Source organism: Lygodium microphyllum, chromosome 26 (assembly GCF_053477565.2).
Source record: "Lygodium microphyllum isolate KBCC chromosome 26, Lygodium_microphyllum_v1.1.10, whole genome shotgun sequence".
NCBI lineage: Eukaryota > Viridiplantae > Streptophyta > Polypodiopsida > Schizaeales > Lygodiaceae > Lygodium > Lygodium microphyllum.
The window spans coordinates 67,927,281-67,954,992 of record NC_141160.1 but is presented as its reverse complement, the minus strand read 5'-3'; the positions used below and the strand labels follow the sequence as shown (position 1 = coordinate 67,954,992).

At 43.5% G+C, this 27,712-nt stretch overlaps 2 protein-coding genes and 1 pseudogene across 4 annotated transcripts in view; 1 reads left to right on the top strand and 2 right to left on the bottom strand.

Annotated features, from left to right (window-relative positions):
- The window catches only part of LOC148013360 (uncharacterized), a 120,716-nt gene that overhangs the window by 85,210 nt on the left and 7,794 nt on the right, over positions 1-27,712 (top strand). For all 3 annotated transcript variants that reach the window (XM_087668146.1, XM_087668144.1, XM_087668143.1), the window contains 2 exons: positions 16,326-16,379; positions 16,494-16,562. In XM_087668146.1, the coding sequence (XP_087524272.1) occupies positions 16,326-16,379; positions 16,494-16,562 (123 nt within the window). The remainder of the gene's footprint in view (positions 1-16,325; positions 16,380-16,493; positions 16,563-27,712) is intronic.
- Positions 4,644-6,726, bottom strand: LOC148013362 (uncharacterized; annotated as a pseudogene).
- LOC148013361 (uncharacterized) lies at positions 8,413-8,931 on the bottom strand. Its single transcript, XM_087668664.1, has one exon. It carries the CDS (start codon positions 8,929-8,931, stop codon positions 8,413-8,415), a length of 519 nt encoding a protein of 172 aa, XP_087524790.1.

Here is a 27,712-nt window from a genome sequence, read left to right as displayed (position 1 = left end):
TGCTCACGGCTAGCAGGGGGCCGCCTGCACAGAAGATGGAGGGGGGGGGGCTGTGCCAACGGAGGGAGGGGGGATGGTCTTTATAAGGTGGGGAGGACGACGCCTTCCGCTACCTGGGGGGGTTGCATGCCCCCCCATCTCCCCTCCCCTCCCCTCCCCCCCCCCCCCCCCCCCCCCCATGCACACGGCAGGGGGAGAGAGAGGGAGAGATAAAAAAATTTGAAAAAATTAAAGAGGGGGGGGGGGGGGGGGAAGGGAGACATTACATATATCTTGTAAAATTCCAAAAACGGTAGACAACTTCTAGAATAGGATGACATGTAAAAGAAAGCATGTAGCTTTCAGCCATTTTGGAAGGATTTTATGTAAAAAGAAGGATTGGGGAGATCGCGTGACGCGCGATCGCAGTTTTCAGGCAGTGAACAATATTCTAAACTGGGAGATGGAGTGATTACACAGAATTCTGGCCAGGTGTGTTGGTATTTTATCCCCCTTTTAGAGCCAATGGAAGCATCAGATTGGCGGTCTAAGTAGCATAGAGGAAGGTATTGTTTTATGCACGTTTTTGTCTAGAAGAGTTTTATCTTCTTATAATGCAGAAATAAATGGACAGGCTTCACCTCTGTGAGTATTCTTCTATCTCTTTTATTTCTTTGAGCCCCTTCTCTTCTATCTACTTCTCTCTCTGAATCTCCCTTCACCCTAGTGTCTCTTATCTCCATGGTAGACTTTCGACCCCAAATGCTCCAACAGGGTGAACCCGATGTGAAAGTTAGCAGCAAGTGTATAAAGAAAGGGTTGGTTGCTATAGCTTTGCTCTGTGAATTTGAAAGTCGGTATGCGTAGTTAGATGTCGATGAGTAGCAATAATTGGAGAGTCAGAAAATTGATTTGTTTCTGAAGGCTGCAAATCCTGCCTTGCAGGAGAAGCTGACTAATCATTTAGAAGATGTCTCTTTTGAAACGGGCTGAAATCAAATTGGGCTAATGTAATTGAAGTAGTGCATATGTTGGTAAAGAGAGAGCGGATGAAATTAAGATGGGATACAGGCACCACACTTGCCAGTGTTCAGAAGGGGACTGAAATTGCAGCCAAGGCGCCTGTAGCTACGGCGGAACAATTGGCTATATTTGTTGGTCCGGCTCTTAAAGGTGATGATGTGGATGAATTAATCAAAGGCATGCATGATTCGAGACTGAATTTGACAGAAATCAATGCAAAGGTCGAAAAATTGGATGTCAAGGTAGAAGAGAAGGGTCGGGTAACAACCCAAAGGTTGTACAAAGAAGAATACAAGAGGAGATGCATTTGGTGTGACAGTTTACAGCATGAAAAGCGAGATTGTACAATCTACCATGAAGCGGAAGCAAAAGGGTTAGTCGTTTGGAAAGATGGAAAAATACATACAATAGAAACTTGTCTTCCAATAGAGCCAAAATTTTGAAATGGTAGCATGCAGAAGAGGTTGGAAGATATGGATGCAAGGACAACATTTGTTGCTATAGCAGCCACATATGGATTGAGAATTGAAAGGATTGATGAAGTTGTAAAAGGAGGCATGGCTGAAGTAAAATCTCCCGTTTGGATGCAAGCATTAGATTGCATAGAAAAGGAAAAAACAACAAAGTTTGAATTGGTTGATGCAAGTTAGAGTATACGAGGGAGAACAAGATGCAGTGCACCAGTGGATTCATTTTTAGCCTATGCTTATTTGGTTGAGGTTCATAATCAAGAAGCTCTTGTCGAAGGAAAGAGAATAAGAGATGAGGACAGTGCTTGTCCTTCCTCTTCAGGCCCATCTAAACGCATCGCACGAAGTAAAATGGAGCAGTAGAAAGAGGCTGAAAAAGCCATACCTGAGCATGGTGAAGTTTCACAAGCATTGGTGCAGGTTGACAAAGACATAGAGAAACATCTTCAGAGGGAATATGATGATGCATGTAATGCTGATTTGGAGTAGGCTAATGTTAAAAATGGGCTAAATGGGAGTGTAGACAACAAGATTATGGCTGAAAATGGTACTATGGGCAGCACTAAGCGTAGAGAGAAGGCTATGTATAATGGGGATGTCCATCAATAAGCATATGAAGAAGAAAATGCTCATTTTATTCCAAGCAGTCGTTATTTATGAACGCATTGGTCTCGTGCTACAACAGAGACAATTGTTAAAGTGGGAGAAAGAGAGAGTTCTTGCATAGCTCTCTTGAATCATGGTTCCGAAATCAATGCTGTAGCATGCAGCTTGTATGAGAATGGAGGTTGGCCGATTGATGTAGATCCGGGATGGCGCATGCGGGGTAGCAAACAATTCATTAGGGGAATCTTATGCGGCTTGTCCGAATGTACCTGTGACTATTGGAGATGTTAGGGATGAATATCAATTTTTTATGCAAGATTCATGTAGTTATTTGGTGATTTTAGGACAGCCCTATATTTCAGAATCAAGGCTTGAAACAAAAGCCTTGGATGATGATTCTTCGTATGCTCGGGTTCGGACTAAAGACAATACAAAGGCGGTACAGTTTCTCACTGTTTGTGTGAATCATCTCCGCAATTAGGATAGGCTGCGGGATAATCCTATGCCACATAATGCACGAGAGTGTAAGGGTTTTTAGACAGCATTGTTGTAAGTGGAGGCTATGGCAGTGCCTCTAGGAATATAATTATGCCTCTAAGAAAGGGGGGAACTGTGTTTGTGTCTAGATTGCAGGAATGGACAGCATGTAGTCTTGGTAGTTTTAAGAATATTTCAGTCATGTGCAGGGCTGAAAAGAAATATGTAGGATGGGCTGAAAAAGAGCTGAAGACATATGGTTTGATGGCTGGTATTTTAGGGCTGTTTTCAGGGCTGGTTGATGTTGATACAATGGCTGAAATTTTTGCAGCAATTAATGTTGAAAATAGGGGAGAAAAAGAGATTATTTATGTTGACACTTTAGAGATATATGAAGTCATTCAAGAGTTTGCTGAGCATGGATGTGAGAATATGGAAGAAAAAGAAGAGGTAGAAGATGAAGACATTGACACGGCCGAGGATACTTCTTCTGACATTGTAGATCCGTAAGACTTTGGCACATGCTGGAGGATGTGCAGGTTAGGAGGGGGTGGATGTCGTGCTGCTATGTGCATATAGTGTGAAAAACTTTAGAGTGCGGCTTTCTTATTGATCTAGAGAGCAAATGCCATATTAGTCATTAATGTCAGTGTTCGTAGTATGGATGGTTTAAAAATACTAGATTTTTGGACAAATTTAGCCAATATTTTATATTTTAGATATTATCTTTTGTAAAAATCCAAAAACTGTAGACAACTTCTAGAATAGGATGACATGTAAAAGAAAGCATGTAGCTTTCAGTCATTTTGGGAGGATTTTATGTAAAAAGGACTGGCGAAATCGCGGGACTCGCGATCACAGTTTTCAGGCAGTGAACAACACTTTGAAGTGGGAGATGAAGGAGTGATCAGGCAGAATTTTGGCCAGGTGTGCTAGTATTTTACCTCCCTTTCAGAGCCAATGGAAGCATTAGATTGGTGTTTTGAGCAGCATAGAGGAAGGTATTGTTTTATGCATGTTTTTTTCTACTAGTGTTTTATCTTCTCATAATATAGAAATAAATGGACAGGCTTCACCTCTGTGAGTATTCTTCTACCCCTTCTATTTCTTTGAGCCCCTTCTCTTCCGTCTACTCCTCTCCGTGAATCTCCCTTCACCTTATTGTCTCTTACCCCCACGGTAGACTTTCAACCCCAAACGCTCCGATAGCATGGTAATGATGTAATCTTTTGGGAAGATCGCATGTATAAGCAATCCAAAAAGACAAAGAAAGTGAGAATGATTGTGTTCCGAGAAGAAATACATGTAGAACAACAAAGAGTGCTCGCTGTGCAGTAGCAAATACATGCTGTAAATGACCCTATAAATGAAGAAATGATGTTGAAATTGATTAGCAAAAAGTTGCCCATGACATACCATAGTTTCAACAAGAAATTGTGGCATTGGAACAGTTGGAATAAGCAGGATAACATGCTCAACCTTTTAAAGAGTGAGTTGTTAATGCAAATTTGTAGGTTGAATAGCCAGCAAACACTAATCATTGGGTTTGTAGGTCAACTAGAAATTCTAAATAGCCAAATAGGTTTATTCTTAGTGCGAATTATGTTGCTAATTATGTCATGTTGATAGATTGTGGTGAACTGTCATGCTTCAAGGAAGCAATGGACAAAGAGGACAACAAGAAATTGTATAAAGCTATACTGTCAGAGATGGAATCTCTAAAGAAAAATGGTAGTTGGAATTTGGTGCATGACATACTCCCTCGGTAGGACTTACTTTTCTGGCATATGGCAATTTTCTCTGCGTCTTTGCCATGACTTTTGTAACTCTTTTGTTGTTTAGTACTTTATAAATATAACATCCATTATGAAAAAAAAAAGAGAGAGAGAGAGAGAGATAAAATGATATATTAACGTCTACAAATGGCCAAAATGACCTATGAGACCATGAGTTACAATCATGTGTATGATGGTACAACTGTCTGGGCAAAATATGTAGCACAAAGCAAAATAAGAAATGATACTAACTCTGGCTATGTGTAAAACATAGAGCTCTATCTAGTAACAATGAGCTCCAAATGGTACAATCTCATGTGGGTATGGAGGGCCTAGCTCTAGCCCGAGCAATAATCCCCTATATCCGCCTATGAAGGTGTTGCCGGTGTTTGTGTCGAGGCCTAGGACGTTTGGATCGGCTAAGCTGAACGGCTCGATCAATCAATACTCCTTGTCTGTGTGTGGATTGTGGCGGTGAGAGAGGCTCTCGTGTGGACTGTGGCTATAACTGTATTGAAGTCTTCTGAGTCTCCTTTGCAAAGAAGTCTGTGAGCTGACTCTGTGGAGGGTCTCGGTGTCCTAGAGCAGCTGTACTCCTGAGGTGCATGTAACGAAGCTGTCGTATCTCAAGAAGAAAGAGGCCAAGGCATCGCTGATCGGTAAAATCAATGATTCTAGATAGCGGTCCAAATCCGTCTCTAAAAAGACAGTGCAAACGACCACAGACCTCATAATACGCTGGGCAGCGGCAGATATAATGCTCCTCTGTCTCTAGCTCTAATTGGCATATTTGGCATATGCGCTCCTCTGATGGGATGGATCTGTATCTGCCAGTCTCAATTTCTAGCTGGTGTGAGGAGGTGCGCAACTGCCCAATAGTACATTTGATCCCATGGGAAAGGTGGGTGTCCATGTATCTCGGGTGAGCAATAAATCCATCATCTGTAGTATGAAGGAAATGCTCACGGTAGAAAGCCATCTTTGTCCCTAGCTCCTGCCCTGGCATCAACCATGTTTGCGTGATATCCAACTGGGTAAGATCCATTCTGGTGATCTTGCGAATCTCTAACCTGCTCAGATCAAGAGATGGTGCATCAAGGGAGTACTGGAAGGGGGGTAACTTGTCCATGCTAAAGCCATGTAGCTCAAACTAGGCCGAGATCTGTGCATACCAGCATGAAGTATCACCCTCTTAAAGCCATCTTTGTCCCTAGCTCCTGCCCTGGCATCAACCATGTTTGCGTGATATCCAACTGGGTAAGATCCATTCTGGTGATCTTGCGAATCTCTAACCTGCTCAGATCAAGAGATGGTGCATCAAGGGAGTACTGGAAGGGGGGTAACTTGTCCATGCTAAAGCCATGTAGCTCAAACTAGGCCGAGATCTGTGCATACCAGCATGAAGTATCACCCTCTTTGGCAAGCTGCCTGGAGGACTCGAGGGCCAACTGTGCATACGTGTGTGTGGGTAAGCCCCATAGGCTATGTATGTATGTGACCGATTGGGTGAAGGTCTTTATCACAATCGGTGTAGCTGCTAGCTTGGCTTTGATGATCTCATGTGGCACTGAGGCCTTACATCTGATCATCTTGGATATCATGGACACTAGGGTTTTGTCCATCGACCTCTGTTTGTCATAAGTGCGCCCTAATCTACTACGGTGGTCAAAACTGGGCCCCCATATCTGTACTCCATAAAGTAGTGTGGATGTGACCAGTGTATCGAACAGCCATAGCTTGGTGCGGGGTTCTTGGAATTGCACCTATGAGCACATCCTCTCCAAACCACCTAGTGCTATGTATCCGCGAGTCAGTCTAGTGTCTGCTGCCTCTCGCATAGAAAAGGTGGGCCTTGTGAATAAGACTCCTAGGTATGTATAAGAATCCACATACTCCAGCTCCTCAGATCCATATGTGAATTTAGGTGTTGATCTCTTGACCCACTGTGGTGTAGTATTAAATATCATCACCTTGGTTTTACCAAGGTTCATTGAAAGCCCACTGTCCAAAGTATAGAAGTGTAATGCATTCAAGTGTCTCTGTAGACCCTCTGGAGAGTCAGCTATCAATACAATGTCATCTGCATACAATGGGAGAGAGGTATCCAAGTGCCAGCTAGTGGAGCTCCTCTATCTTCTTCATGTGAAATGTAATCAGCAATCCCATCAATGTACATGCCAAATAATGTCAAAGAGAGGGGGCATCCCTGCTTCACCCCAATGGTGGAGTAAATAGGTGCCGAAAGGCCCTCAGGTGTTCGAACTCTGCCCACAACTCTCTCATACAGTGCCAAAATACCCCAACTGAGCTCTTTCGGTACTCCCATGGTATACAATCTATGTATCAGCTTGTCTCTCGATACTGTGTCAAAGGCTTTGTGGAAGTCCACCTGCTTAACTCATGCTCAAGGATGGAAGCATTTAACTTAGCCAATGTATGCCCAACCATGATAGTCCGCTAGTTACTGGGTAGAGTAGGGTCCCCTGACTTGAGGATAGGCACAATAGTGTTCGTGCTCCAACTTTCTGGTAGGCCTTCACACATGGCTCTGTTAAACATGTAAGCTAGGAATCCTGTCACCAAATCTCTAGCATGGATCAAGTGCTCGACTACTAGTCCATCATGATCTTGTGCCTTTCCTCTGCTAAGTCTGTCAATGGCCTCTTGGACCCTACTTTCTGTAAAGAAAGTGGTCTTTGGACAAGGCTCAAGTGGGTCAGGAAGAGGTGGCTGACCCTCCACAGTATAGAGACTTGCTGCATACTCTTCCCATACAGCAGTGGACGTAATAGGTGTGGTGGAGCAATGCTCTCTGAAAAGCCTGCAAGCCTCTCTAGAGTCCTGGCTCAAGAATAACTCGTATAGGTCTCGCTCCAGTTGGGCCAAGAATGTTCTCTTCTTCCATCGTGTGAGGCGTCTAAAGAGTATCTGTGCTTGTCTGTGGGTAGTAGACCCCAGTGCTATCTCTCTCTGTAGCCGTGCCCTGGTCTCACGACACTCATCCTCATACCAGCTGTTCCGAGGTGTCCCCTCGGTGGAGGCTCCTGGTGTGGCTCATGAGTGTGGGAAGGCTACACTTGCAACGATGTGTAGGGCCTCACCGAACTGCTAAGTCAGCTCCTTGGAACATCGGGGTCTGTATCATGTAACACTCTAAGGATCTCTGCCTCATAGGTATCCTCTGTCTCTCTAGAAAAGAGGTATCTCGGGTGTCGGTGAGCTGCATGATGGGTCTGCGTGTTAGTGAATTGGAGGTCGATGGTGAATGATAGGTAGGCATGATCCACTGCAACTCCGAGAAGGCGGGAGGATATTGAGAGGTCCTAGATATGAGATATCAACGTCGGTGGGGAAAAAACATAGTCTACTGTGCTGCACCGTGTCAATGAGGATAACATGTGAAGGCGCCGGATAGGGGGTATCTAGCCAGGCCATTGAGAATAGCCAACCTGTGTGCTGTGTCCATCTCCACAAGGTATCTCCCATATTCGGTGATTTCCCCCATATCCTGAGATGTCCTCTCTAGCTGTAGCTCTGACACATCCTGCTCTTGTAGCATCTCCTCAGATGCATCAAAGAAAAAGACTCCTGATAGGAGGCGTCTTGGCATTAAAGTCTCCTAGTAAGATAACCTCTCCCTCCTTCGAGAACTTCCAAATATCCTCATCCAAAGTCACATATGGTGATTGCCCCTTGGGTGGGGCGTATCGGGACGTCATAATGAGGAAATAGCATATGGCAACATACAAAGTGCGTTCCTCAACCCGCACTCTCACCCACATGTATCGGGCTTGCTCATCTCTGTGGACTACCTGGATCATCTGCTGTAGCTCCTCCTTGATTAACACTGCCACTCCTCCCGACCTGTGATTACTGTGGTTGTGCGTGTCTCCTTCTTGCAAGCTGACTCCCACCTATAGCCTGTCACCCGTGGAAGTGTAGTATGTGGCCCCTGATGTGTCTCTGAGTAGAACACTATCTCTCCCTCTGAATGTCTCCTCAAAAGCTCCCATATCCAATCGGAGGGCTCCATTACAGTTCGAGACTGCCACTGCAATGCTGGTCCCATAGGTCTAACGCCGTCATTTGTGGCGCCTCTCCATGTCTACCACTCTCCCTCCTCCATAGAAGGCGAGTTTGCCCTCCTCCCTGGCTGCCTTAATTTTTGGCATGCACTCCCTCATGTGGGCTAGTTGGGTTATTGTGAGATCGTCACCCAAAAACACACCGGTCCCCTTCAATGTACGGCGTTGGGGTAGGAAGTCTCTCCTAGCCTCCATGGTGGGGAAGCAGAGAATGAGTGCACGCTCTTTTGAGCTCTCCCTTTCTGAGCTTTTTGTGCCCACTCTCCAAGCGGAGACATGCGTGTGTTTCTTAATATTCATTAACGTGTATAGCACCTTGGTGTCCTCATCTACTTTTTCATGCATCTTCAGCCCTGTCACCTGAACATGGAGTGCTCTCATTTTCCTTTTTTGTTTCTCCTCCAATGTGTCATTGATTATGGTTGTTGTAGGTGGGTGTGCTAGGTGTTTCTTCTTCTTTGCAATTTGAATCCATTGCTCCGCCTCCTCTACTTGCTGTTGGGTTTTCTTGAGCATCTTTGCCTAAGAAACAGCCTCCTTCGTCGTCATCTTCTCCTTTTTTTGGAGTTGTACTTCCTCTTTGATGCGGGTGAGCTCCTCAATCATGTAGGTTGAATTTCTCCTTCCTCTAGCTTGGGACTGAGATGAATGTCAGTCAGTAGCTGTCGAAGTGATTGAATCTCCCCATCTTGGGCTTCTATCTTCAATTTCAGCTTTTAAATCTTATCATTCAGCTGCCTATTCACTATGCTCAGTACATTGTCATACTCCTTGACTTTGTTGATGGCATTGGTAATCATCTGCTCTATTTGGACCTTCTCCATTTTGGGGGCGAACTCCGTCTTGTTGTGTTGGGCTTGTGGAGGAGCTTGATTTAGAGTTCAGAATAGAGGGTAACCATTTTAGTGTATGTGAGAAACAGTGATGCGGCAGAGACGGGCTGGGGCAGTGATGTGGTCTCCCGACAGTGACGTGATTGGACGTTCAGCCAAGTGACACGGACTGATAGGGCAGTGATAGGCGGCAGTGATCACGACCATGACGGGGCAGTGGTGGCGGTAATAAGAGGCATGCGCAGTGATCGTCGACGGAACAGTGATGTGACGGGCGGCAGTACGTCTAATGTGATGGGGGGTGATGGCCGGCAATGACGGGGGTAGTGACCAGGGAGGTGAGGCAAGCCGGACGGGGCAGTGAGAGAGAGACAGACGAGGCAAGCCGGACGGGGCAGTGACGGGGGGAGAGAGAGAGAGAGAGAGAGAGAGAGAGAGAGAGAGAGAGAGAGAGAGAGAGAGAGAGAGAGTCAGTCAACACTTGTCTTAGAATCTAGAGAGAGGGATTATATCAACAATAATTCGTCAAATTAGACTCTAGAGACATAATAATCAAGTTTCAACAATAACAAAGATTCAAAACATTGCAACCAGCAATGGATTGTTGCATTCATGATTCAACATTATAATCAACAATGTTGCATAAGTCCAACAAGTGTGCATTGCAAAGACACAAAATATGCCTAAACTTTAATGCCTAAATAGTAAAGATCCAAGTCAAAAGAGCTCCAATTTCCAAGTCAATACTCTAAAGTTCCAAAAGGCTAGGCACTAGGTGCTCTGATTCATGGAAGATGGCTCCACTGTGCATGAATGCTCATTCGGTTGAACAACATCCTGCCCATCACCATCATCATCATCATCATCATCATCATCGTCATATTTTTCCCAACGTAAAAAAGAATCAGCCTTTGCAACTGATGTACGAGCTAGCATGCAAAGATTGGAGCTCACATAAACTAGGTCATTCGTCTTCATTGTACCAAGACGATTTCTCTTCTTTGAGTGAATGTGATTGAATGAGCTCCATAGTTGCTCTAAACAAGAAGAGCTAATTGTTTGGCTAAGAATACGAATAGCCAAACTCTGCAACTCTTGAGCTTCTGCCTCGTAGTCCTCCCACCATAAAGCAGCCCCAATATTTGTTCTGTCCTCTAGTGCATCCTCTGTACCAAACATCCCTAATGTTTGCCGATATATAGAGAGCTGATTTTAATTTTGCGTTGCATTTCACGGCTAGGATAAAGCCTTGCAAGCAATGTGTTCCAAGCCTTAACCACCTCAAGGTCTCTTTCTTGCATCTTTCCTTGAAACTCAAGATCAAGCACATATGTTGTAGCATGCATAGGAGAGTCATACTCATTCCATCTGCTGATGCATAACTCCTTGATCTGCTCATACCTATTTGCATTTGGTTCCAAACTCTCCAACCTCTCAATCATGTGATCCATACCTTCATAGATCTTCCCAATGCATGGATCCATGCCTTCTGCAAGCCTCAACATGTGCATAATAGGATCAACCATTTGGTTGGTGCGATTTACCTCATCCCAAAAATCTCTATTAGAGACATATGCATTACATAACACAGCAGTAGCAGTGGCAGCCCGAGTCGAATTTTCATACTCATCACTAGCAAATAGCTCCCTTACTGTACCTTTGCAATACTGCAATCGACCAAGCATAAGAAAGTTATATGCAAATCGTGTATCCACGTATTTAAGAAGTTCTTTGTCACTTCTCTTACGAAACTTAGCATGCAAGTATTGATGATTACATATAAATGTGATAATCTTATTGCCTTTTGCAACAAGAGATGCAATCCATGGCAAGTTCCCAATATCCTTCAACAAGTTATTCAAGCAATGCACCATGCATGGACTAAAGGTGATATTTGGATACATTGCCATTAAAATGTTTCATACTGCCCTGTTTGTAGGTTCACCATCTGCGACAAAGAGCACTACATTTTCGGCCCCAATAGCCTGCACTGCCTCGCACCACTCGGATGCCAATACATTTGCACTCTTTCGAGTCTCTGAAGCATCATGACTACCAATGAAGTATACATCCCCACGAGAATATGCGACAACGCCATGTATGGACCTATGGCGTGTGTCACTCTATCCATCTACTATCAATGTCACTCCATTTCTTACCCATTGATTGCGAATATTTGCTGTTGCAATCTCTATAGCTGCTTTCTCCTTCTGAAGCAATGTAGTCTTGATAGTTTCTGATGAAGCGGGCTTATATGTGGGTCCATACTCTGCAATCTTTGTCATCATATTTAAAAAATAAGGTGACCTGGCTGATTTGAATGCAATATGGTCATGGTAAAAAAAGCGTGCCACTGTTGCATCTATTTCCTCTTTTTTCTTTGGTTCCCATGAAGTGTGCAATGAATTCTGTTTAACACCATGACCTGTTGCTATTGATGGCCCACAAGAAGGCTGCGTAGGCACTAATCCTGGTGATCTTTTGCATGAAGCACCATGCCTTGCTGGCCTTGGAGTCCATGTTGTTGGATCTACTACTATATTGGGCGTCCTCCTAGCATGGAATTCCCCATAGAAGTGGCTATGCGGTTAAGTAACTGTTGTCTTTTCTCAATTAATACATTGGTGCAAAAACGCACCTCTTTTGCCTCCTCATGTAGAAGATAGGCTCTCACTTTATCAAACCCACTAGTGTGAGCACTTGCATTTCCAAGGGCGAGCCTCTCCACATCTCAACGACACCCCTACATCTACCTCATCCCCCCATGACCAAGTAGTGCTTTGACTTCGTCCAGTTGTTGACAAAGTACTTGTTGAGGATGATGAAGGTCCCATAGATGTCAATGCTGCCATCTATATAGAAGTGACAAATAATCAGTAAACTTCAATGAAATTGCAGAAATTTGCAGCCAAAATTTCAACATCCATTTGTCAAAGTTCAATGAAATTGCAGAAATTTCAACCAAAGTTGAAAGTTCAATGAAATTGCAAAAATTTCAGCCAAAATTTCAACACGAGCGTCGAGAATCTAGATTCCTCGGACCTCACCTAATCGCGGGCGGGAGTCAGGCCAAGCATGCAAGAGAGATGGGCCGCATGCGAGGTAGGCGAGAGAGGCAAGTGGGAGAGGCGGGAGCAGGTAGGGCCCATGCGAGACAAGTGTGGTAGGCGGACCAAGCGAGAGAAGTGGGAGTAGGCGAGCAACAAGTTGGAACCAGCGGGCGACAGGCATGAGAAGTAGGAGTTGGCGAGTCGTGGAGCAGGCGAGAGTAGCGGGAGTAGGCGGGAGCAGGTTGTGGGCGAGAGGCGGGAGTAGGCGCAACACAAGTGGGACAGTCACATAACGTAGATGCCGAAGGTGAGAGGCACGGGAGAGCGAAACAACCCTTAAAAAAAAATCAGCTGCTGGAATGGTCGTTCCAAACAGGGAACGGCCCTGGAACGGGAGGAAATGGCCAGGGAACGGGAGGAAACGCGACAGGGAACGGGCTAGAACGTTCCACCAGCGTTTCTTCGGCTCGGACTTCTTGGAACGCGTTAATCCGTTCCTATGTGCCAGAAAGGGCGTTCCCTGTCTTTATGGGTTAAAGGCCACGTGTGCCTAGCCACCTATATTTACTTGTACTTACTACTTGCACACTTGTAGACTATAGGTGGCAGCCACCCATTACTATTACTTTATTCTTTATTCTTTACACAACAATATAATAAGGGAAGGAAGGTCACACATTGTGATCATTGGAGTTTTCACATACCATCTTGCTCTCTCCATCTTGAACCTCCATAGCTTTTGATTCTCTCTTGCTTCTGCTCGTGCTTCACCTTTCAAGCTCAAGAGCTATGGAGTCGTCTTGAGGATGGTCTTTCATAGCATAGTGGAAACTATGATTGCAATTGGGGAGGCTATAGCTTGGGTCACAAATAAAGGTTCGGCATGCGCATATAAAGATATTCAAGGGAGTCACCCCTTTCTCATCATTAGCTATAGCATTTGAGCATGATCCCTAGTCCAAGCTATTCATGGGTACAATGGACCTAGGGACACTATCACAGGTGGGAGCTGATTGCTAGCATTATTGCCTGGTTCATTTGGAGTGGGTGTAACCATCCTATAGATCTCCAAGATGTCTTGATTGTAGAGACTCTTTCAAGGGTTTGGATAGATATGATCTATACTCTCTACAGGAGATGGGCAAGGTTGCAGGATGGCTTTGAAAGGATGAGGAGAGATGCCTTCTTGCAAACTTGAGATCTGGGCACCTCATTTCACCTAGCTTCTCAGATGGTTTGGCATTGTAGTCCACCAGATTGGTTTTCACACAGCTATTGTATGTATGATGTACTTAGCTGCTCTCTACAGGATTCTCTATACTTTGTACTTGGGGAGGATTTTCTCCGAGGTGTTATTAGTAGTAGTTTTTTCTCTTTGAAAAAAAAAACTAATGGTTTTTAATGTGCAGGGAGCGGCAGATAATAAAATAGAAATAAGAATGCTATATGAACCAAAAAGGCTGAACAATAAAAAAATCTAAAGAGAAGTATTAGAAATGGAATCCACTATATGTGCAACATTAGTAGAATGGAAATGTGCCAACTCCAGATAAGAAGATTCCACAATATTTCCATGTTGAAGGGGCCAGAGTCTCTCTTTGACTAGCTCCAACGTTTGCAAGCATAAGTGTGTGGGAGTGTTTGTGCACTTTCCCCATTTTTTCTTCAAAAACACACAGTAGGGAGAAAATATAGCTAACATACAAAAAGTAGGTCTACAAATATTACTATTCAGTTGGCTAGCATTGAAAGTTATAAACACATAGTAAGATGAACACTACTTACAAATGGCTGGTTCTTATCAAGGAGAAGGTATTGATTTTGATGCCATGAGAAAAAGAGGCACTGATTTGGGTATGGAGAATAGTCCAAAAAGAAGCACATTGTCTCATTGTTCACTATATCTTTTTTTTGCAAATAAAGCGTGGCTAATTATATTACTTCAGAAAAAACCTGAATACAAAGAAGTGCTCATGCTCAACAAACCAAGCTGGAGCTTGTGAAAGTCACAGATATACAAGCCTCTCAAGGCGGTCTCGGGGGGATAGGGGCTAGAAGCCATTTGGGGGGGGGGGTATCGCCATCTGGGGCTGCCTGCCTGCATCATGAAGAACAGGTCCTGGCCACCCCAAGTGCGCCTGAAATGACCTCGGAGCTCCTGACGAGCCTTGGACTTGCCTTGCACCTGATCCCATCGGCCTCGAAGGGAGTGAATGATGGAGGTCCAAAGCTCCGCTAGGGTCATCTATACTGAAAGTCTCTCTCTGCCGAAAGCCACCAGACACCGCACTTGCAGATATGCCAACCTGTAAGACTCCCTATGATTTCCCATACCTTAGAGCGGTCTACTGTGGGCTCCAATACCTGGCGAATGGGAAGAGCCTCTAAACCCACCACTGCGCACAATCCTGCCTCGATCATGAAAATCGTGTCCTGCATCCCAGCCTCATACAGAAGGTGGCGGCCTTGGCTGACCGCCTGCCAACAGAAAGCACCCCAAGAGATACAACCAAGGCTGGGTGCTATGTGGCGCAAGATGCGGCATACTCCTCTCCACACGAGTTGTGCCACCTCACAAGACCAAAGGCAGTGCTTTGGGGTTTCCATTGATTGCTGTGTGTAGCACTTACAAACTCCCTCCTTCTACATCTGGGCAAGCTAGCTTCCCACCGCCAAGCCTCCATGTGCCACCAACCATAAAAAATACGATACCCTCCTCGGCCTCCAGCTGTCCCATAGGCGGCGCCAGAAGGTCTGTTGGAACGGCTCCATGATGTTGTGCTCCGCCCAGTGCATGCTACGTGACGGCGCCCAATCCATGTCCTCCCGCATCAGTATGTGTCTGCCAATCCTGGCGGTGTACTTCAAGAACCTCAGTGGCTTCTTGGCGACCGCAGTGGCCGGCCAAAGCCACTCTCCCGGATCCCACTCTAGCTCCTCAAGTGGCCTTCCTTCCCAGATCTAGAGGTGCCACTCCCTAAGCTCCTGCCAAAAGACAAAAGGGTAGCCGCCATGTCTTCCCCTGAAGGCCAACCACCCGGATCCTCTTCCATGAAAGGACAGCTAACCCCTCATCTTGGTGCCCTCTGTCAAGAGCTAGACGCCCCCCCTCATGCATTGTGAAAAAGGTTCCAGGTGGAGCGCCACCCACTCTTCCTGCCACCTATAGGGGGATGCCAGCTGGTGAAAACCTAGCGGCCCATACCTCTCCGGGCTCTATTGGCTCTAGAATCGGGGGGGGCAAGCCACTCCTAAGGTATCGCTTCGTCTATCTCCCTTCTCCTCAGCTCCACTCCTCGCTGGCAGCTTGATGCATGCTTCAGCACCTCCTCGTCTGCCATCCTGTACACCTCCCGCCATGTCCTGATGGTACGAGCCTGGCCAGCCTCCCATCCAGCCCATTGGATGTGGGGGCACTTGCCAATCTGTGCCCCTTCGCGATCCCTGACCTGGGGGTTCCAAATCACCGGCTGACGGTCAATCTCCTCCTGGCAGCCTGGGGGGCTCTGGATAAGGGCCTTGCGGAGGCCCTGCCACACACGGAGCAAGCTGCGTAGGATGGATGATCTGGGCTGATGTGAAGATCCATCTCAGGGACGGCCTCCACTCACCGCCAAGCCCACTGTTCACTATATCTGGCTGTACACAAAATGCCTTTATGTTTTACAGTTTCCCAGTTGTCAAACTCATTACCATGTCATTTCACATTCTAAGCCATTTCCAACTTTACCAATCTGTCGTGGTTTGTGTCTGCATAGAGACGTATGGTAACTGCATGATACTACTGTTATCTTGTTCTGAGTCATGGCACGGACCACTGGGTAAATCTAACATTTTTCAAATATGTGGGCTGCAGATACTAAGTTGTCAATCATAAATAGCCTTAAAAGTCACAATCTGCACCTGCAATGTATGTTCTCGGAAAGTAATATTGTTGATGTGTGTGTAATGGTTGTGTGCATGAATGTCAGCATTACATTGCTATGCATGTAACTCTTAAGCTTAATGAAAGTTCCCATTGTACTAGGCAGAGACAGCCCGGCTGGATGATGTTAAGGAGCTTCGATTTAGCTCTAAAACTGTAAGCCTTACAACTTCTAAAATTTTGCATTTTATGTATTTGAATCCACTAGAAATGCTTCAAACTTGATGTCACTATGTTTATTGCAAAGTTCTTTTGCATGTAATTGTGCAGGAATTCAAAGATTTGACAATGAAGGTGGAAAAAGCAAAGGAGTTTTTAGATCGTGGACATCGTGTAAAGGTACAGTCTCAAAATTGTTTAATTGGAGTACAATGTTGTCTAAAGTAAACGGGTACAATAGATTTAAGTGCTGGTGGCTCGTTATCTCACATTATCATCATAATTGTGAAGTAGTACCTTTCTTGTGGCATGTGTTGAAATGATTGATTCTTGTTCTTTCATAAATCATACAGGTCAGTGGTTAGGCGACATGATTTTATTCCTTATGGCCACTTGTCTGGAAAAGGCTTCACCTCTCAGCTTGCTCTCTGATACCTCACAGATTCTGTCTGTGATCAGCCTGCAGATGCAGAGGACACTAGCGAGTTGTATAATGCTGGGATCTGTGAAGATCTAGAAGCTGGGGAGGTGCTGCACCCTGGCTGCTCCTGCTGTGAATTGCCATGTCCTCATCCTTGTTGAATGCTGTGAGGAATCTATATTAATGTGGGGATAAGATCTGAATATTCGGGTGCCCGCTTACTAGCATGGATCTGAAGGTTTCTCTACAGATGTGAAGTCTCAGCACAGGGTGTTATATGTGTGGTTGGTTTCTGGAAGAACCCCCTCTTTTCCCATATCTAGGCTCTATCTTCTTAATTGTGCTATATTTCTGCTTTTCCTTAGCCTCATCTGCTGGATGGTAAACTCCATTATAGAGGAAGTACTGGCTGGCTGCTGTCACTGTCATGTACTGGGACATCAGATGTCCATCTAATCAAATCCCTTTTAGCGGGAAACTGGTCACTATCATGTGTTTGGAACATGACATGTCCATCAGAAATGGGTCCTTAACAACCACTCTGATACTAGGGACTCTAGATGCTGCTACTGCCTCTGCAAGTGGAGATAGCAGTGGGGTGCTGAACAGCTCAGCGAACTCCCTAACTAGTGCCATGTGTGTAAAGCTTTCCAAGGAAAATGCCCTTTTAAGTTCTTTAATGATGTAGACTATAGGACCAATGGCCTCTACCTAAAGCTCTTTACTTCATCATTCTGTCATACATCATAACTTAGGCCATCTTGTCAACTGCTGTGATCTTGCCCTTTGCCCACCCCATTTTGCTGACGAGTGAGAGGAAATAAAATCTCCGTATATAAATTTTTCTATGCAAAGGGTCTCTAAGCTCCTACTCACAAACTCTCAACTCAATGTTTTCTGATTTCTGCTGCAATCAACAATAGTCATCCACAAGAAAAATGGAACAAATTGACGGTTGAAGGTGCTCACATGGCAACACAACACACCCAACAAAGCCCCTCTATAACTATCTGAAAGGATCTTCACCTAAGGATGGTTAATCATATTAAAAGCAAACCCCAAACCTTTTTTGTTCTTCTGTAATTGCAGTAATGCCCAAACTTCTCTTCTTTCTATTTCTGCAACAATCCTTCTCCACCCTACCTTCTTCATATCGGTTTGTAAGTGGGGTGCTGCAGACTTCATAAAAAGGGTATTCACAAACAATGTAACAATATGACATGGGCAGGAGTGATGGAATGCAGCAGTTGAAGAGCGCTTGCACATCATTCAGTAGGCTAGGTTATCAGATCTGGAGAAAGGTGTGTAGAGAGCTTGGGTACATATTCATCCTGGGATGCTGATCCATGATTGCTAGCAATTCATTCAATCTACCTTATGGCCTTACATCCCATTATAATTGCCGTTACAGCTGTAATTTTTTCGATAGTTTTCCCCACGACAAACACATACATGTACAGAAGTGTGATGGGAGTATGATTTAACCCTTGGGGCTGAACCATAAAATGTATGCACTTGGGATATTTTTAACCTTGAGACTTGAAACTTTAAACCACTATAATGTATGAATTTTGAATTCATAAAAGATCAAACCTAAGAGCATCACAATATAGTATGGAATGGTACAAACTATTCCCCAAAAGTTTAAAGAAAAAATGTCAAATATTGAATGGTATAAAATTGCCCTCTAGAATAACTTTTACTACCTAGGAAATTCTGATACCTACTTGTGGAAATGAAATGATAATGTAGCGGGTGTATCCAAGATAGAAAACATTAAAAAAAAACTCTCTTACTCACTCAAAGAGCACAATGAGCAAGTGAAGAAGCGATTACTAAATGTTCAATGTGATCCTTTAAATAGATCAACATGGGACACTACTTGAGGTGCATTGTGTGAGAATCATTTTTCTCAACGAAAATAGAATTTTATTAATAATGCCCTAAAGAAAATTCCCCCTAGGCTAGATATAAAGTATAAATAACCTTGTAGAGAGTAGCAAAGTACATTATATATACGATGGGTGTGTGAACAACCAAACTAGTTGGCTATAGTGCCAAACCATCAGAGGGGTGGTAAGAAAAAGATGTTAGAGTCCCAGGGATGCATGAAGGCATCTTTCTTCCTCCCCATCCTCTCTAAGCCACCCTACATTCTCTCCCATCTCTTACAAGAGTGTGGATGATCTTTGTCCAAATCTTCGAAAGAGTCTTTGCTATGGATACATTCTAAAGGTCCATAGCAGGCTGCATCTTGCGGTCCCATAGTAACAGGGAATAGCTGTCCTGAGGCCTTGGAATGCGGGAACGCCGTCCCGAACGGATGGGCCGAATGGGGATGCCAAAATGGGACGGGGACGTCCCCTATCCTGTCCCCAACAGCCATCCCCTCGTCTTGGCCGCCCCCTGCTAGGGGGACGTTTTTGACAGTTTTTTTTTTTTTTTTTTTTGTTTTTTTTTTGGGAGTGGGTGTCTTTTAGGGGGTGATTTTTTTGTATGTTCTTTGGTAGTATACATTCACCCACACACAGTAACATGGGACCAGTTTTGAGGATAGGGATGGGAATAGGGACGGGCCCAGAGGGACAAGAATAATAAATTGCAATTTGGCATCCCTTGTTACCATGAGAGGGGGCTCTAACATGGGGATGGGACTGGGATGGGAAGCTACAAAATGGGCATCCCCTATTACTATGCCTACATATCCATCCACCACATCACATGCATACATTTTCAAATGCTATTTATGTATGCTGTTCCCTCCGGCGTCCCACCCCCCGTCCCCGTTCCTTGCTTTTAGCCGTCCGCCGTTCTTGACCCCATCCCCGTCTTCGTTCCCATTCCCTGTTCCATGTTACTATGTGCGGTCCAAATGTACTAAACAATAATATTAGCAATCAACTCCCATCTGTGACAGTGTCCCTGGGTCCATTGTACTTGTGAGTAATTTGAAAGTGGTATTTTGCTAAGACGCCCTGTGATAGTATCCGTGGGCCCAGTGTATCTTTGAGTAATCTAAATGTGGGGTCCTTTTTAACTCCCATCTATGATAGTGTCCTTGGATCCATTGGGACAATCAACTCCCATCTGATAGTGTCCCTGTGTCCACTATACCTAAGAAATCTAGAAGTGGGATCCTACTGAAGTGTTGTCCAATGATGAGGAAAGAAAAGCTCCCTTGAACATCCTCATGTGCACATGTTGGGTCTCTATCTATGACCAAAGCTACAACCCCCAACTCACAACCATGGTCTTTGCTATGCTATGAAGGATCATCTTGAGGGCTCTCTTGCATACCTCTTGGGCTATGGGACAATCTCATAGGTAGTGTCTTTGTGTCTCCCTTCAGCTTCCCACATTTCCCACATTCCATTGGGTCTGTGCCATATCCAAGCTAAGCATCAGCTACTAGGCTCTTACAAGGTAATAGCCATAGGAAGAGGGATATCTTCTTGTGCTTGAAGCTGTCATCTAGCCTCTATGGAGATATCTATTGGGAATAAAGGCCCTCATGTCTTTTAAATGTGCTCGGGTGTGAACACACCCTTAGCACTTGTACTTTCATATATATATATCTATCTAAAAACCTAAAGTGGTACACTCGTCACTGTACCCAAAAATCGTGTTCACTCTCTCCACTACTTTTCTCTCTCTCTCTCTCTCTCTCACTCTCACTCTCACTGTTGCTAACATCTACTGAGTGTCTCGATCCTCACACTCACCCATCACTACAAACTGGTATCAGAGATGCGGCAAGGAGTCCATGCTTCTCGAGACGAAGTAGACGGCAGGTGTTGTAGGAGTTGCAGGTAGGCTCATGAGCAAGAGAGGCAGTCGACAAGTGCAGAAGAGATAGTCGACTGGTGCAGAAGCGTGATGCAAACTTGATTGGAGTTGTGGATGGTTAAGCGGGGGAGCAGGCGATTGTGGCTGCCAAACGACCAGTGGGCGACTAGCCGACGAGCAGGCTGCGCTAACGAACGACCAGGCGGCGACCACACGACGGGACGGGCAGGGGACGAGGCGGCGACCTATACGGTGGGTCAACAGACCCGTCATCCAACATTTTTTTTTCTCTTCAAAATCTTTTTTTTTTTTTGGAAATTCCCCTACAGTTGGGATACATATTCAAGACTGCTATGAGCAATCAACAAAACAATGCATCCAGTAAGTCTTCTAGTGCTTTGCATACTAGGGGCAGATCACAGCAAAAAGACATCTCTGATAGGAAGGGGCGCAGTAAATCACGTGGCAAAGATGTTGAATGGCATCATTGTGGTAAGAAGGGTCACTTTAAACGTGACTGTGACAAATGGAGGAAAGAGAAAGGAAAGGGCAAGAAGACAGATGATAGCAAGGAAGAGAAGAAAAAGAGTCAGTCTAAGAAGAGCAGTGTCAAAATTGAGATTTTGCAAGCACACAATACATTCCTAGTGGGGAGACTGGGAATAAGCAGCCTCGATTTAAAAACTTTCCCTTGAAAAGGAATCTTGGACTTCCACAGATGGTGAAATCAATCCTACAATTTCCCTCTAGAATGATGGGCATGCCATACTTTATTCACTTTCTTAGTGACCCGTCTCTTGTTCTCTACCATTTCACAATAGATCTGACTGGTTGATCTTTTCTGTTAACGCACGAGGTTTCACAAACATCCAATCTTGCCAAGGAAAAGATGGTTAAAAAGTAGGCAATGGAGTATAAGGTTGAAGTTGCTTTTGCAAGGACACCCAAATCTAGCTCTAGCCTCTAGGCACTTGAGAGTACTGGCGAATGCAACGGAAAGAATAAAGAGTCTCTTGTCCTCTACCATTTCACAATAGATCTGACTAGTTGATCTTTTCTGTTAAAGCACGAGGTTTCACAAACATCCAAACTTGCCAAGGAAAAGATGGTTAAAAAGTAGGCAATGGAGTATAAGGTTGAAGTTGCTTTTGCAAGGACACCCAAATCTAGCTCTAGCCTCTAGGCACTTGAGAGTACTGGCGAATGCAATGGAAAGAATAAAGAGAGGTTTGCCCAAGAAAGACAACATCATGTACTATTTGCAATTCCAATCGAGTCCTCTAATTAAATTTATCTCATTGCAAGTCCTTATTGCAAAATCAAGAGCACCTTTATTAGCTATTTCAGCTGTAGGTATACGTGATGATTGAGATTTGGAGTAAAATCCCTTACACCTATGTTGACAAGTACGAGTAATAGTACTAAGAGCTAGATGCACAGGAAGGGAACGGGTTTTCCTTCATTGGATGCCAATAAGGGAATGGGATTTCCGTTGGAACATTACTTTTGACCACAATGACCCAAGAATCATCCTTAGGTGCTTGTTCTTGACAAGTAGGACGCAACCGACTCTCAATCTTGACCAAAGGTGAATCCTTATTTTCATTACCATTTCCACACAGGGCAAGATGAATAGGGGAAGAAACAAGTTGTTGTAGGACATATTTTAAGGACCGCACTCCTGAAAACAGAGAAGAGGAGAGGAGATGAAGAAACCAAGAGCGTACACACAAAAGCAATGGAGACTTGAGAACACAAAGAGGTAGGGATGAAATCTTCTTCTTCTTCTTTCACTCAAAAAAACTAAGTCTATAATATGATAAAAGACAAATATGAAAGTACCACAACATATGTACATATGGTCACTAAATGTGAACCCGCTAAGCAAAGAAGAGGTGGCACAATGAATGGGTCATAACCAAGGATGGACTATGTGGATGTATTCTTGCTATAGAATCACTAACATATCCTCGTGTCGGTCACCTAACACATCAATGAATAATATCCTATGACATCACCAAGGCATGTAGTGGATGCCAGCTCATGTCAACACTCCCCCTCAAGCTTAGCATGAGCTTGTGAACTCCAAGCATAGTTTTGAAGCATTAAAGCTTCTTAGCTCCCAAGTCCTTAGTGAAAATGTCAACAGTGTAGTGCTTTGTGTTGACATAAACAAAGTTGATATCACCTACTAGAACTCTCTCCCAAACGAAATGGTTATGAACCTCCATGTGTTTGGTTTGCACATGATACATTGGGTTCTAGCCAATTGAATGCTACTAAAGTTATCATAGTAGATGATAACCTTCTTGTTCACTTGCATCCCCGAATCGCCAAGTAGCTTGTGTAACCAAGCTACCTCACATGCTGCAATTGCAACATCTCTGTACTCTACATCTCTATTAGATAAGGCAAGTGTCCATTGTTTCTTGTTGCTCCAAGTAACAAGAAACATAAAATCATCGTTAGATCTCGTCTGAGATACTACCAACCCAATTTGCTTCTGTATAACCATGCAAGTCCAATGGTACACTTGCACCATTGAATAAGGCAAAGTCCAATATGGATTTGATATAGCACAATGTGCATTGTGGCTTGTGTGAAAGGTGCATAAACTAACTCTCCAAACGAATTGTGTAGTTTAGGTCTGGCCCTGTGACCGGCCCTGTGACCATTTAATAGGTAAGGCTGTCCAAAATCTTTCAATACATAGTAATATCCTTAATCAAGTCACCCTCATGTGTACTAAGCTTAGCATTAACATCCAAAGATATAGAAATAGGCTTACAATCTGCCATACCATACTTCTTCAACATATCCAACAGATACTGTCTCTATGACAACCATATACCCTTTGGAGTTTTGATTATGCCAAGCAAATAGTGTAGCTCTCCCAAACTCTTCATCTCAAATTCAGTCTTGAGAGAGCCCTTCACATAGTCAATCTCCGTCTCATTATAACCCACAATGACCCAATCATCCACATGCACAGTAATAACCACAATACCTACATTACTCTCATAAACATAGAGTGAGTGATCAATCTATGCTTTGCAAAATCCAATGCTGATAAGGTATTTTGCAATCGTATCATGCCATGCTCTAGGTGCTTGCTTCAATCCAAATAAGGTCTTGTGAAGCTTGCATATATAATCTGGATGACTCTCATCTACATAACCAAGTGGTTGCTCCGCATAAACTTTCTCTTGCAACTTTCCCTGCAAAAAGGCATTCTTTATATCCATTTGATACATTATCCAACCCTTTTATGCAGACACCAGTATGATAGCCCCTATAGTGGTCATTTTAGCTATTAGAGAAAAATCTCCTCATAATCAATACCATGAGTCCACACATATCCTTTGGTAACTAGTGGTACCTTATAGAGCTCAATAGATCCATTGACCTTGTGAAGCCACTTGCAACCAATAGCTTTATTGCCTTCAGATAAAGGCACCAAATCCCATGTGTTATTATCCATAAGTGCAGCTATTTTTTTATCCATAGCACGATCCTAATACTCATTATCCATTGTATGCTTAAAACAATTGGGTTTCATATCCTGCACAACCTTAGCCATGTATGCATGAGCTACATAGCTATCATATGTCAATCATTGGATTGGCTTTTTAACTCTGCTTAATCTGTGTGGACCCAGATCACTACCAAGTGCTTTAGCATCCTCTTGTGCCTTACACACACCAGGTGTTTTAATAGACGGAATTTCAAACTTCTCATTCAAGCTTTGCTCAGTGCCATGTGAATTAGCATCAACATGAGAGAAACTTGATGATACATTTGTTATAATAGGTGAGCCCTCAACTTTCTCTTTACCTTTTCTTGACATTTGTCATGTAATTGATAGAGTAACCTATGACCTCAATCTGCCACTCCAAGGTCTATCAATAGAACCATGACTAGGAGACTTTTGTGGTCTACTCAATATCTATGATTGTTGATCTGTTCTCTGCATAACCACACTCTTATACTCTTCAACCCCAACTACATCCTGCACATTACTATACCAGCTACTCATTTCATTAAAACCAATATGTTTGCTAACTCTCTCAGCTCATGTCTAACAATGTTATAACATCTATATTCCTTCTATTCGAGAATATCTCACAAATACACATTTTTTCGCTTTGGGATCCAATTTACTATGAAACTCATTAAGAATATGCACATGAGCAATGCATCCAAATACTTTCAGATGGAAGAGATTTGGCTTTCTACACGTAAACTTCTCTTCGGGTGTTATACCATGTATAACGTCACTGGTTGTCGTGTTCATAATGTTTACATCAGTTTCTTAGCAATTGTTTCAACCCAATAGTAATGAGAAGTTTTTTTTTGGCATCAATGCACAAGCCACCTCTGCAATATGCATGCTTTTCCGCTCAACAACTCCATTTTGCTACAGAGCATATCTACATGTCTATAGTCTCTGTATACCATTTTTTTGCAAAAAATCAGAAAACTCATTAGAGAGATATTCTCCCCCTTCATTTGATCTTAGGCATGTAATATGCAACCATGTCTCCTTCTCAACCAAAGCCTTAAAGCTTTTAAAGTGAGTAAACACTCACTTTTCTAATGTATGAAGTAAACCTATACTTTGCAAGTATGATCATCAATGAGCAAAACATAAAACTTGCAACGACTCAAAGTTACTGTCTTAGTAGGACCCCACAAATCAGAATGTATGAATTCAAGTAGCTTCTTACATCCATGCTTTTCACGTGGAAACGCATGACTTGCTTGCTTTCCAAATTGGCATGCATCGTATACTTTATGCATCGATGCCTATCTCCTCTCTGCTATCTCCAAAACATGTGCACGTTGTGTCTTTGTGATCATTGTGCAAGCATGTGTCTCAACCAATGCTGCTCTAAAGAAGTAAACGAGGAGAGCCATGGTGGACTCCTTGCAATCACTTATAGGTAATATCCTATAAAAGGAAGACATGACAATGTCAATGGCAGGAACTTTTTGTCAAAACTGCTTATTAAGGCACAAGTGCTGCATGGCTTTGGCCTCCTTTGTCTAATGCTCATCCCACTCATTCTATAGAGTGGACCGCACCTTATAAAGGTGCTCTAGCAACAACCATAGGTCCACATGTAAGCAAACCAAGTCAAAGAAGGCTTCTTCGACTCGAGTGTGCTATGGGCACGATACATTGCAGGTACCTTTACCTTTACTGTAAAGAAGATGACAACTAATATAGCTTTGCAGACCACACTCTTCATCCACTTGAGCTTCCCAATATTCTCCATGAGCAAGTCCAAACAATGACTTGTATATGGAGTCCACACAATCCTAGGAAAGTTGGCCTCAAGCAAATGGTCCATGCGTCGACAATTAAATGTATTGCCCGTAACAACTTGCACCACATTCTAGGGATCCACCTACATCCACAAATTACAAGTAACAATACTTGGAGATTAGAGAGAGAAAGAGAGAGTTGAGTCTTTTAAGTTTTAAGATTAAAGAATCAAGAGAGATAGAGGTTTGGGGAAAGAGAGATAGTTAGTTATGCATAAATTATAATGAAAGAAAGTGTAACAAATTTGAAAGGCAATGTATACCTCAATGATAGCTTGCCAAATGTGGCGGTAGATGAATGCGTCCATTGATTCCCTTCCCCTTTCCCTTGCCGGTGTCTACAACCCACAAAAAGTAAGTGCCAAGTGGACATGACACGAGTAATATTGATGATATCCCGTTTCTTATGATTAATCCATCCGTCTGTGAAAATGAAGCAACTATATTTTATCCTTATGGCTTGAATAGGATAAAGGACTCTATCAATTCTCTCCTTTTCATCAATCTTTTTCATCCTCATGTCGTTATATGTGACACCAGTCCATTCTTCACATGGATCCACATTGGTAATGGCTTTAACTATTTTCTTTCATTGCTTTTGCTTTAGGACATTGAATGCAAGATTGTACTCAGTTACTGTGTATGCAATTTCAATGTCCACAAGTGGTTGCCTTTCTCTAAGAAAGGCAACGGATCCACTCAGACGACTAGGAGCTTGAGAGAGAGAGGATTGTCTCTACGGTATTGGATGAGTTTCCACTTTGTCTTTTCAAGAGTCATGGTATTGATGTCGAATGGAGAGGCCAGAGAGAGAGTGAGAGAGAGAGGGAGAGTAAGATGCTTGAGTCTTGACTCTTGAAAGTTGAAACTTGAAAGAGAAAGAGGGTTGTGATAAAGTTGAAAGAGTAATAGTAAGAGAAGGAATGGGGAAAGCTTGCGCTTCATGAATCACAAATCAATTTAAGATTCAAAAGAGAGAGATGAGAGTGGCAAATGGTTGTTGAATTGGTGTGGAAGCATGGAGAAGAGAAGTACCTTTTGTAGATGAGATCCAAGGCTTCCCACCCCTCTAAAGTGCCACGCAAGATCACACGGGCTAAAAAATGTGCAGGAACATGAAGAGACGTGCCAGGCATGGTGGCAAGGAATGCCCTGTTTTATCATACAATTTCCTACGGATATGCACTATATCGTAGAGTACAAATCGTACGGTACGGATAGTACCGTATGATATATGGATGCAACTATGGTTGTATCATTCCCCATCTCCACATAGCCTACAGGCTCTGGACTATGCATCTCTTTAAACCACTCTCCATAAGAAGTCATGTGGTTAGAGTTACTTAAGTCTACATACCATCTATCATTTTTTGATAAGCCATCAATAGTCATAGTATCTATAAAGTGCTACAAAATAAACAAATATTCACTTCTTTCATTATTGTTTCTACTGTTGGATACATAGTTACCTTGATGCTTTTTACCATTTGTAATTTTAGCCTTCCTTTTCAAGTAATTTTTAGAAATGTGGCCTTTTCGACCACAATACTAGCACTCTCTGCTATTAGGATAATTTTGTTGCCTATTAGAATCTGTAACTTGTCCTCTTTGACCCCCCCTTTCTCGAGATTCTCGTCCTCTATTTGTTGTGCATCATAACCTTTACCACAACGGCTACCTTGGCCTTTGCCACGACCTCTACCTTTCTTGGTAGAGTAAAACACCTATTTAGACTTATTCTTGCTTTGAGAAGAAGAGGAATTTAAGACGAGGTTCTCCTCAAGAATCAATATAG